Consider the following 12,932-nt stretch of genomic DNA (forward strand, 5'->3'; position numbering starts at 1 on the left):
GCTTGCGGATAACTTTGAACTGTGAGTCTCCATGTAATGAAATGCAACCCAATTTAATAAGTAAACAAACCAAGAACCAAACTAAGGAATATATTTGTTGAACAGATAACAGATGGTCTCAGTGAATCACAAGCAGCTGAGTTTCAGCCAGTCACAGGCTGCCAAATAAGACAAACACCTAGATATAACCAATCAAGCTATTTTTGTTCTTCTGTTTTTTTAATCTATAAATACTCATTGATCACATTAAGGAGGAGAGCTTTCAGAACCTTTTCTGGTTTTGAGAGCCACCTGATTCATGAATCATTCTTTGCTCAGAGAAACTAAATTAAATTAAATTTGTCAAAAGTTTCTTTCTTTTTTAACATTTCTAATCACATTGAGGTAGATTATCTCAATACCAAACTGCTAGGCTTTGACTGTTTTCAGGTTCTACTACAGACAAATATTAAACCATAACTAAATAGTAAAGATGGCCGGGCATGGTGGCTCATGCCTATAATCCCAGAACTTTGGGAAGCCGAGGTGAGAGGATTGCCTGAGACTACAGATTTGGGACCAGCCTGGGCATCTTGGCGAGACTTCAACTCTACAATAAATCCAAAAATTAGCTGGGTGGGATGATGCATGTCTGTAGTTCCAGCTACTTGGAAGGCTGAAGTGGAAGGAATCACTTGAGCCTGGCAGGTTGAGGCTGTGGTGGCCATGAGTGTGCCACTGCACTCCAGCCTGGGCAACAGAGTGAGACTTCAACTAAAAAAACCAAAAAAACTAAAAAAACCCAAACCAAAAAATAAATAGTAAAGATGGTGGATATAGTACCTGCTTGAGGGTACTACATAAGGGGACTTGAAACAAGTCATGGAAATATGGAATTAAAAGATAAAAATGAAAAGTATACATTTTATTTTTAACATAAGTTTTGTTAAGTTCAAGATTCTTTTGTAAACAATGATAGCAGACATTTAGTTCATTCCTAAAAAATGGAGGAATCTGGGAATTTAAGCATGCCAATGCAGTGTTTTTTACATTGTTATCTGAAGAAAAATTGGTGACCTTAAAATGTATTTTGAGATTAAAACAAAAAAAGTAAGAAAGAGTCAAATAAGGACTGTCAGGTGAATGTATAATGACTTTTCATTAACCTCTCACAAAATTGCCCCTGTTTGAGACGAAGAATGAGCAGAAGCATTGCTGTGGTGAAGAACTCTCTGTTGAAGATTTCCTGGGTATTTTTCTACTAAAGATTTGAGTAATTTTCTCAAAACACTTCTACAATAAGAAGATATTATTGTTATTTGACCATTAAGAAATTCAAACAAGCAAAATACTGACTGTTATCGTGACCTTTGCTCTTAACTATTTGCCTTTTGCTTGACTGAACCACTTCGACTTCTTGGTAGCCATTACTTTGATTGTGCTTTCTGTTCAGGATCATACTGGTAAAGCCATGTTTTATTCTGTTACAGGCTTTGATGAAATGCTTAGGATCTTAATCCCACTTGGTTGCAGTTTCCATTGAAAGTTCTCTTGTCTAGAGTTGATCCAGGCACAGTAGTTTTGGTAGCCATCAAATGGAAAGTTTGCTTAAATTTAATTTTCCAGTCAGAAGTGTGTAAGCTGAACAATCAAGATATCTATGGCTATTTGTGCTGTTAATCATCAGTCCTCTTCAATTACAGTAAGAACAATATTAATTTTTTCCTTGAAAATTGATGTGTATGGTCTGCTACTGCATCTTGTTTCTTCTTAAAACAAGTTATCCAATTGTTAATTGCTGATTTATTTGACACATTGTCCCCATAAACTTTGCATAAAGCATCAATGATTCCACCATTCATTCATCCAAATTTTGCTATAAATATGATGTTTGTTTTTGCTTCAATTGTAGCAGAATTTGTGTTGCTCTGATAGGGACTCTCTTCAAACTGATGTCTTATGTAAGTACATCTTAGTGCCTCAAACTAGATCCTGTTCAGATATGTTACAATGAGTTAATACAAGTTTATTTTGATGTCAAAAAAATTGAAATGTGTGCAGTTATTTTTTTTATAACATTTGGTTTCCATGAACTTTTTGAAGATCCTTTGTATGTCTCCCCTCTGGCCTAGTTAAAGATCCTTTAGAAGTTGGTAGAAAGATGGAGATTCAGGGAGAAAATCTTTTTAGTTCACTAGAACATTGCTTTCTAGACATGTCTCAACATGTAAAAAATTATATCAGATTCTGCTTCCCTTTTTTTTAACTCCCTTGAGAAAGTATATTTTTAAGAACATGTCTAAAGAATTTTTTATTTAGAGAATCGTGCTTCCAAAGTTTTCTTTAAAAAAATATTAGTTTTAAAACAGTGATTACTAGGGAATATCACAGTTGGATATTCAGTATATTTTACATAATTTAAAGTAGCACAGTGCAAATAAACATAGTGCTTCAGGATTTTTGTGTGTCTCTTCAAAGAGACCCAAGTTTCCCACCTTCTATGAGTTTGTTAATATATACAATGTTGGCAACCTAGGTCTCAGTTTTTTCTGTGAGGGTCTCAGGGGCATCACTGCATTTTCAAAACTTCTCTGTGACTCATCAACCATTGTCAACTATGAGTCAGCCCCTGATTGTATTCCTGATTCATTCTTGGAGGATTCTCTTGATATGACTGATCCAGTGTGAAAGTGAACCATCTGCTTTGTGGGTGAACTCTTCGAGCAATTTAATTTCATTTGCTACAGATATCAAATTATTAGTAAATGCTCTGAACATTGTTTTTATTGTTCTTTTATTCTTTATATTATTCATTCATCAAATCATAGCTGAGCTACTATGTAGAAGACATCATATGACATATCAAAGGGAATATAAAATTGCCCTAAGAGGATTATAACAAAGAAAGTAAGAATTTCCTTCCCCTATAGTTTTCTCCGTAGAGTTTATTTCTGGAGAAATAGAGTCACAATAGTTTCCCTGTATTCTTTCTCATGAAACTGCCTCGGGATAAGTAGAACACAAGGCAGAGAAAAGACACTGCCCTAAGATGAGTGCAGATAAATGCCCTGGGTCTGATTCTGGACTTCATTATCCCATGCTCCTGAAGGAAAAATAAAACAGAAAAGCCATGGGGTTGAACAAAAAAGATGTATACTAAGGTTTTCATGGTAAGATTAAAACAGGCTACTGTAGCACTGTCTTCTCAGTTGGAACTATTCCAGATGTAAGACTATCTGTTATAGGCTATTATTGAACTGAATAAATAAATACAAACGGTAGAACCATTGATTTTTTTCTTGCCATATATAAGGTTGGCAGACATCACATTTTATACCATGCTACCATCCAACTCAGTCCCTAAAGTACATAAGGAAATATAAATAACCCTAACTATCTAATAATAATGGTAAAAGTTTGTAACTTCCAGACTAAATGTTATTTTAGTCATTACGTGATTTCTCTTTCCTTTAATTATTATTCTACCACTTGTTTGTATTGATTAACTTTAAAAAGTTATTGGCATACAATTTAATAAATTTTTTAAAAGTTGTTTTAACATTTTATCTAAACAAAATAAGGTCTAATCTATTAAATTTCTTCCATTTCTATTGGGTAGCTCCTATTAATCCAATAAATTCTTTTAAATATTTTATTTATTTAGAGTTCATTAAAAATTATTATCAACTTGCAAATATAATAATAATTTTCACAGTGAAACTTACAAAATAGGGTAATTTCTAGAATGCTCCAGACTTCCACTCTAGAGATTAATATTCCCTTATGTCACCTTATTTTCTTAAAATCAAATATTCTACTTTAACTGTTTCGAGGCCATTATAATCAGCTACATTAATAAAAATTAAATATGAATTAATATTAGTCCACTATTTTTCCATTGTAAATAATATAAATAACAAATATTTTTACATTTTTACATATGGTTATATTAAAGAAAAATGTCACTTTTCTTTGGACTAGTGTTCTCAAACTATCCAACCTATTTTTTCATTATCATTTCCCAAAGGAACTTATTTATTTTGTTCATAATTATTCCCACCATGAAATTTAAATACTACAGCTATAATCTATGTTATGAAGAACTACGTGAATATGTCTGCCTTATCCATAAAATGAATATAATGTTTTTGCCTCTCAAGAATCAATTTATATCTTTTTAGGGAGAAGTGTGTGCTTTAGACACAAATTTCCATTGAACATATAGCTGGATGTCTAATTAACTATGTGTGGCCTACCCTACAAAAAACAAAAACAGAAAACTGGTAACAGCTGACTTTTTTTTCTTCAGTATTCTTTTCCCCTAGAAAGACAGTTGAATTAGAAAAACCTTGCTAAGTTCTTTTATTTTTGCTTTCTTGAAGTCAGATACTGTTGGGTTGACATCAATTTTCTTTTTGCTACAGTTTTCTCTTTACAGTTTCCCTCTGGAGAAAGAGAGTCACAATTCCCCGCATTCTTTCTCATGAAGCTGCCTCCTTATAAATTAGGTACAACTTCAGCAGTACATGTTTAACTGATTGTTAGTCAACTGGGAATTCTATTGACAAAGTTACCAGGAATAGCTTCGGTGACATTTAAGTTATTGTTTGTGATAATTGCTTCAGGAATTTTGCAGTCATGCTTGGTTTTTTGGGTGTTTGTAGTCAATTACAATGACAGGGCTTTTTCGTGTTATTGGCTTCATACTACTGCATCCTAGTACTGCATCCTAGTACTAAAAGAAGTTCACAAAAGGAAGGATAATTAGTTAATTAGTAGTATTTGTTGAGTGCTTACTCTTAAAACACACTGTTCCCAGGGTAGATAATAGATAGGTGGTTAGGGAAAGAGAGAATAAAATAAATAAAAAATGAGAAGTTCTCATTTTTCACAAGTTTAGTTTTTAATTATGTCAAAGAGACCAGGAGTTGGACAATAGCTAAAGGGTAAAAACCGATTTGATTTATTAAACTATTGCAATAGAGGAAAAGAACTGGGCTCCATTTCAAATACAGCATGAACAAGTGAGAATTTATAGCCAAAGACTGGGGTGGGGATCAGAGGATGGACAATTACTAAAAGGAAACATCAAGGGTAGGGAGAATTCTTACTAAACCAACCTAACCAACCCAAGGAGATTCTTGACGAAGGCAGGCCAGGGTGGTCACACATCAAAGGTTAGGATTCTCAATAAACTGACTTAGCAAGCCTCATGCTACAGCTGGACTAGGTTTGGGGGAACAACAAGGCCTACACAGGGAGCCTACTCAAAAGAAGGCCCAGAGGAGCCCGTCTAAAGTTTTGTTAAGGAGAGAGCCTGTTAACGCAAAGAAAAAAAAAAAAAAGATTAACGATTGATATATAATATATTTGAACTGTAGCTGTTGCAAGGGATAAATTCCTGCATGAACTTTTTAATGCTAAAAATTTTACATTTGCAATTTAGATTTAGGATCAAATGTATAAATTAAAAGTCCTTTGTAAAAATGTCCAGGAATCAAACCTTACAAATTAATGGGGTGATCCTTCCTGTATACAAATGAAAAAGAGGAGGGAAATCCAAAACCAATGAAAATGTGAATACACCATAAAAATTCTATTAAGGAAAAAAACCACGAAAACATATTTCTACTTGTCAAAAGCAATATAAACAACAAAAAAGTAATCCAGCAGGTATTTACAAGTATCTTTATATATGTACAGGGCTTCGATATTATAATTAGATCTATTAAGAGTTAGTAAGTAAGAAAAGATTCAATATCACCATTTCATAGATTATGAAATGAAATCAGATAGGTTAAGTGACTGTCAAAGCTTCACAAGTTTTTAGTTTTCTTCTTTCTCTCTTTCCATTATAGGTATGAGTCTCAATGTTATTTTCTCATTGTTTCATGATAAAGAAAATATATAGGGTCCACACCAACACCAGAGGTAAGAAAGACATAAAACTGAATTGAAAATTATGAGAAGACCGTAAAGGGAAAGGAAAAGGTGCAAAGTGGCTGTGGCAGGAGAATGCTGTGTATTTGGGGGAACACAGGACACCGTTGCTGAGGGAGCGGAGATTTAGCTGAGCCTTGAACTGGGCCTGGATAAGCAAGCAGAGAGGGCAGGAAATGAGGTTTTCCAAGCAGCGTGAAATAGAACTTGTACAGCTCCAGAGCTTGGTGACTCAACAAATTTAAGCAAGGCTTGAAGACAGAAAAGTCAAGGCCAGATCACATAGTCTTGTGGGCCAGTAAGGACGTAGTGCAGAGTGCGATAAAAACAAAGTGGCCTGGGCGCGGTGGCTCAGCCTGTCATCCCAGCACTTTGGGAGGCTGAGATGAGAAGATTGCCCGAGCCCAGGGGCTTCGAGACCAGCCTGGACAACTTGGTGAGATGGGATCTCTACAGTAAATCACAACAATTAGTCAGGCGTGGTGGCGTGTGACTGTTGTCCCAGCTACTTGGAAGGCTGAGGTGGAAGGATTGCCTGAGCCCAGCAGGTCGAGGCTGCGGTGACCATGAGCAGTGTGCCACTGAACTCTAGCTTGGGTGACAGAGTGAGACTCCAGTCAAAAACAAACACACACACACACTCACAAAGCAAAACAAGATACAATTACAAACTTTGACTTACAATCTTTCTTTTTTTTTCAAATCAGGATCTCACTCTGTCACCAAGGCTGGAGGGCAGTGGCATGATTACGGCTCACCACAGTGTTGACCTTCTGGGCTCAGGTGATCCTTCTGTCTCAGCCTCCCAAGTAGCTGAGATTATAGCATGGGCCACCACACATAGCAAATTTTTTGATTTTTGTAGATATGAGACCTTGCTATGTGGCCTGGGCTGATTTTGAACTCCTGGATCCGGCAATCCTCTAGCTTTGGTCTCCCAAGTGCTCACAGGCGTGAACCACCTTGCCTGGCTCGACTTACAGTCGCTTACTTCACTGTTTATCTTTCTATTATAAGACTATCACAAAAATAAAAGTACACGTTCCTACCTAGATCAAGGTCAAATTATATGTTTACCAGACCCTGCAAACAACTGATTTTGAGTGAGTGACACCAAACTGCAAAGAGCCATTTTCTAGCATGTAGTACTTAAAATAAACAAATACTGAGAGTCAGACAGCATTTATATTCAGTTGGCTTGTCATATATCTGAGATTGACCTGCCTCTTGTAATTCATAAGAAGAGACAGAAATTTCAAAATATTTAATAATGCAAAAATTATAAACATTTTAGTGTGCAGAGTTAGTATTATTTTCATATTTTGAATATAATAAGGATAATGTTCATTAATATTGTCTAAAGAAGGCTTAGACAATAAGACTTTAGGAGTAGAGGTAATAATATATAGTTGGTATTTTATTAAGATTTCATTCACTTCTTTTAAAATATGGAATTATTTTGATAAAGATGGTTTAAATTAGGAATTGTTTTAAAGCATCAGAAAAATCCATACAATATGACATCCATTATCCTTAAGCTAGAGGTAAAAAAATTTATATTTTACATGTTTGCTTCAGATATATGTTTTAAGAAATAATATTAAGACACAATTGGTTCTTTTTTCAATTCTGTTCTATTCCCTTCCATACTCTATAAAGTTAACTACTATTTTGAAATTTGTATATATCATATGAGTATATTTAAGTGTTTTATTATATATGTGTGTATCCATGAACAATATAGAATTATTTTTGTTCTACAACTTGACATAAATAATGACATAATGGTATTTTTCTTCACATCACCTGAAGTTTTTGAAATGTATTAATGTTTATATACATATACTTATTTTATTCACTGTAACTTTATTTTATTGGATTAAATTAGAACATTACTCTGTATTTTTGCTATTTATTTTAGACATTTAGATTTTTTTCTTATCTTCACTATAGTAAGTAGGTCTATGTTGAAAATATTTTATCTACTTCTTTATACATATTGTTTTTGTACGCGTTTCTTTAGGGTAAATGTTTAGATGTGGGATTGCTGGCTAGCAGGATTTTCTAGCATTTTCAAAGATACTAGAAAATATCATATTGTCCTCCTAAATTGTGGTACTAATTCACCCAATAATAGCAACAGTAAAGGTTTTTATTTCTCCAGATTTTCTCTGGTACTTGATGATCACCAGTTCTCTTATTTAAAATTTTGTTTAATAAACTTTACAAATTTATCTCCATTTTGAAAACAGTTTTTTTGGGGTATCATAAAGTTTTGTTGCAATTCTAAATATTATTATTACATTTTATATTTGGTCGTCACTAGTGTATAGAAATGTTAATGTTTTTTATAGATTGATTCTTGTAGACTGCTATCTAGTGGAACTCTCTTATGGCTTCAATATTCTTCTCACTAATGTACAAACATTTAATATTTCTTTAAATGAGGATGAACTGTGAATGGTAAACATTCACAATAAAGATATTTGCCTTGAGTTTTAGTATATTTATCTTTGTCTTGCTGGTGGACAGGTGTTCTACTGTAGGTAGACTTCTTTTTATCTTCTTCAAACTGAGGATGTATAACTTTCCTTAATTCATGATTATTTTTTTCTCCTTGAATATTGTTTCTCCTCAATTTCATCTAATCTCTTTTTTGGCAACTCCTTCTAAACTTCTGTTGAATTTTATGATTCTATCAGTCAGTTAGCATAGATTTTTAATTTTTTTTACCTCTCCACTTCAATTTACGATATTGTTCTCAGGTCTGAATCTCTAGCAGTTTTTAATCTCTTGTTCAAACTATACATTGAGTTTTTAATTTCAATGACTACTTATTTCTAGAAGTAAATTATATGGATTACTTTACCAAACCAATTAATCTTTACAATTTTAATATTGTGCCCTGCTATATTGTTTTTAATCTTCTTATTTATTCTTTAATCTTCTAATCATATTTTTGCAAGTGTACATTTTAAACATATTTTTATTATTTATGGGATAAAATATAATCACATATTGTTATGATTATACAATTTTTTTCAGACTATGTTTTCCAGTTCTTTGTGTACAAATATTCTGATTTTTGTGGTTATGGATTTTTCTTTTGGAGTTATTTTCCTTTTGTGTACTGTGCTGCTTGTGGTGAGCTCATTTTCAGTGGCAGCTGCAATTTTTTTTTCCTTTGGGAATACCATTTGCTTGACTTGCTGAAGAATTCTAGCACGTAAAGGAAGAATAAAATTGACCCTATCCCCATGTGGCACACAGGTTTGGGAATTTGGTCTTGCACAAGGTACTAATTTTTCCCTATGCAGAGTCCCATAGAAAAAAAAAGAAAGTTTTCTAAGTGCCTCTCCAGGCTTGCCGGAAGAATTTTTTAGCACCCATCTCACCATCATCAATAATTTCTAGAGATGCCATTAAGCGAGTTCACTTGCCATTTCCCTCTGTGGATCCAAATCTTAGTGTCAAGTCATCATGAGGGCATTAAAACTCCAAACAATAGTTCTGTTCTTAAAACTAAGACTAGGTTCCTACACCAACCCATGACCCCAGTTGCTGTTTTGTTTGAGCTTACGTTTAATTTATATTTCCCTCTTTTGTCTTACATCTAGTAATTTTCCTTTCTTTCCTGAATCTGCATGTATATAAATTTATTTGCTACGTTTATCCAGCATATTTGTGTTTTTAAAATAGCAAAATTGAATAAAAGTCGTGTCCATATTAGCTCAGTATGGCATTTTACCAGAATATCGGTCATTTAAAATTTGCAGTAGAAAAAATATTAGGCCCAAGACTTCATAATGAAGTCAAAATATCTTCATACTTGAGTTAGTAAAAAATTTCTTTCCAATAAAAATTAGAAAAAAACTCTTATTTGTTGTAAGTATAAGAAAATAAATGTACAAATGTTTAAGGTTAAGATGAATTTTGGAGATTAATACATAGACATTATTTTATGTGTAATTTCTATTTTATTTACAGATAATACTCATTTAAAGTTACTAATAAATATATGGACGTGTATGTATATATTCTTTCTATTCAACCAAAAATCTGTCATTTTATTTGAAGTCTCTAGACTCTCAGTCCCTCAATAACATTTTGCTTCTTAAATAGCATTTTGATCCACAATCTTTTTACTAATCAGTTTGACATACCTATGTCAAATAATGTTTGTGTAAAACAATATGAACTGTCACATTTCTCTCTACATTAATAAGTGCCTTTCGTTGAAATACTGGGTTATGTGTTATTCTTTTAAACAGGAAACTATAGGCATCTAATTATAGTATATGGCATATATATTGTGATGTAACTCATTTTGAAATATGATATTATTGTGCTATTATGATACAGTTTTGTGATATAATTCTTGATGTATGCATATAATTTGTGATTTTTATGAAACTTGCTTTCTGTGAGTTTTTATTCTAAAGCAATTTAGTTCATAAAAACTTAACAGTTTTCTATTTAAAGTATCACACAGTTGAAAGGCATTTATTTTAATGATGCTATTTACTTAATTTTTCATTCTCTTTCATGATTTCTTAATTGTTGTTTATTGTTGTATTTTAATTGTCTGTGTAGAGCTTCAAGTGTCATCGCAGGAGGCATTTTGCTTATTAGGATTATAATCGCTCACGATACAATATTGAGTTCGGCTGAAAGCCAGGCAGTGAGTCGCTCAAGGGGCCTTCCCTCAGAGCCCTGCTAATCAGTATGGCGCTCTTGTTCTTCTAGCCTTTCTCGCAATATTTACCAAAGAAAATAACTCCTGTGCTACTCTTTCCTGGCAAACACCAGACATCACCATTTTATGAACGGTAGGTACATAGAAATGCTTCTTTTTTTCCCTCCTTGTTTGATTTCTTATATTCTAGAGACAAGGGGTGGGGGGGTTCTCTTTCATTTCAAGCTTAGCTTTGTCTGTCCTTTGAGTTAGTGGTAAAGGTTAGAGATTTCTGTGGAGTTAAAAACAAAAAAGCACACACACAAGATATGTTTTGATAAATATTAGAGAAGATGTACTGAAAGCCTGCAGGATTCCCCAAAAAGATATTCAGAATGGAGAGGGGGAGTGTCCTTAAGCAAGCCATCACTCACAGACTGCTATACAATTTTGGTCTGCGAGAACAATTTTTCATTTCAGATAATATTGGAATGATAATAATGATAATATTGCATCTGGTCAATTTTCCATATTCCAGGACATGACAACTGTTTACCGTGAGCTTGGAGACTTTCCACTTACTGGTGTAGACAGGAGTTTTATTGTTTCAGTAGTTAAAGATATTGTCTATGTTGTGCCAATGAAACATACACTTGTTTTGTAACTATTATAATATTTAGCTCAATATTTCAGACATTCTTGTCCCAATACGAACATACTTATTTATTACTATGCAATGGCTTAATATTTGCATACACACATATATACACATGCATCAATTTAGTATATAATATTTTACAGCCTAGATAAGAGTAACAAGTTAATAAAAGAGATTTTAATAAGGTTCTATTTTTGTTTGAAAACAAAGAAAAGAAGTAGTAACTTTTGCGACATTATGGCAGGTTAATTTTTTTGAAAACTTGTCCATTCTCACAGCTAACATAGCTGTACACTGATCCGAACATTATGGAATTGATTACTGTAGCTAAAGTAAATCAGTCTTATCATTTCAGACCCACCCATGCCTCTGCTTCCTCTATGCGGATAAACTGCAGGTGTAATGCATCCCTTAGTGTTAACATGATGTGTTATTACCCAAAGGTATACAAGAAATAAAGTTGCATATCCAAGACTATTCTTGAGAGAACATATTGTGCCTTTAACCAGTTCCACTAGGGTTTCTTACATTTTGGCAAGTAAACAGAAGATTTTGAATATGGTGAGTATTTTAAGAACTATCTGGGTCAACTGAGTACCACATGTTCTCACGCATAAGTGGAACTTGAATGATTATCATGATACTATAAGAAAGGGGTTGACAGCAGAGGGAAATTGCCAGGGGATGGGAACACACCTCAGCAACAATGGTACCTGCATAATGAACATTTGTATATCTCACCCTGAATTATACCCTGTATCTTTAAAATACCAAATTAAAATTTAATTTTATTTTATTTAAAAAGATCTATCTGGGACCAAACTTCAGAGGATTATTTAAAAATCCAGAATGAAATCCATGGCAGAATTATTTTGGGAATTACATGCAAAGGTACAATACATTTGAGTGTATTGTAGTTTTAAAGGGTTGTTCTCTTTAGCGTTGTATATTTGTAAATTAACAGACTAGTTGGGCAGTAGGAAAAAAGAGTTTTTGTTATAAAATGACACAGACTCTTAAGCGACTTATCCTCTGCACTTGCAGGTTTTCAGATAAACAGCGAATGCCTTAAGGACATCTTGCCATAGCGACCCTCACAGGTAATTAAAGACGCTTACAAGAGCACCACGTACAAACTAGGTAGTGGCTATTTACAAAAGTCGCCAGAAGATGTCTTCTGTCTGGACAGTGAGAGCCTTCTGTCTGGACAGAGGAGCCTTCTGTCTGGACAGTGAGACATTACTGGAATGAACGAGGTACCTTGCAGGTACAGGGCCCAATGCAAGGGTCATCATTTGTGCTCCCCAAGGCACTGCAGTTACAGGCGACACAGTCTGGGTAACCCATGTAGCCCCTGGCACAACGATTACAGCTCACGCCTCCAAAGCCAGTTCTGCAATGACAGGACCCAGGTGCCAGACCTAAAAGAAGATGAGATACACGTCAACCTTTTAAAAACAAACACACAATTTAGTTCTTAAAGTTTAAATTATAGTAGCCTATAAAAGTCTATTTTGGCAAAAAATTAGAGTCTTCATGTATATCATATAAGAAAAGTTAAAATCAAAGGGTACAGGGTTTGATGAGAAGCTTAGTACTATTATGCTAAAATAGTGCCTTCTAAGTACCTTTAAACATGTTAAAAATTAAAAAAAGAAAGATGAAATCTCAAAGTGTCTA

General features: G+C 33.8%; 1 protein-coding gene across 1 annotated transcript in view; it reads right to left on the bottom strand.

Annotated features, from left to right (window-relative positions):
• LOC103267277 (laminin subunit alpha-2) overlaps window positions 1-12,932 on the bottom strand; it is a 443,000-nt gene that overhangs the window by 315,753 nt on the left and 114,315 nt on the right. The window contains exon 10 of the mRNA XM_008064880.1: window positions 12,513-12,673. Coding sequence (XP_008063071.1) covers window positions 12,513-12,673 — 161 coding nt within the window. The remainder of the gene's footprint in view (window positions 1-12,512; window positions 12,674-12,932) is intronic.

This window comes from Carlito syrichta, unplaced genomic scaffold (assembly GCF_000164805.1).
Source record: "Carlito syrichta isolate Samal-C Ts95f unplaced genomic scaffold, Tarsius_syrichta-2.0.1 Scaffold308095, whole genome shotgun sequence".
NCBI classification, from domain to species: domain Eukaryota; kingdom Metazoa; phylum Chordata; class Mammalia; order Primates; family Tarsiidae; genus Carlito; species Carlito syrichta.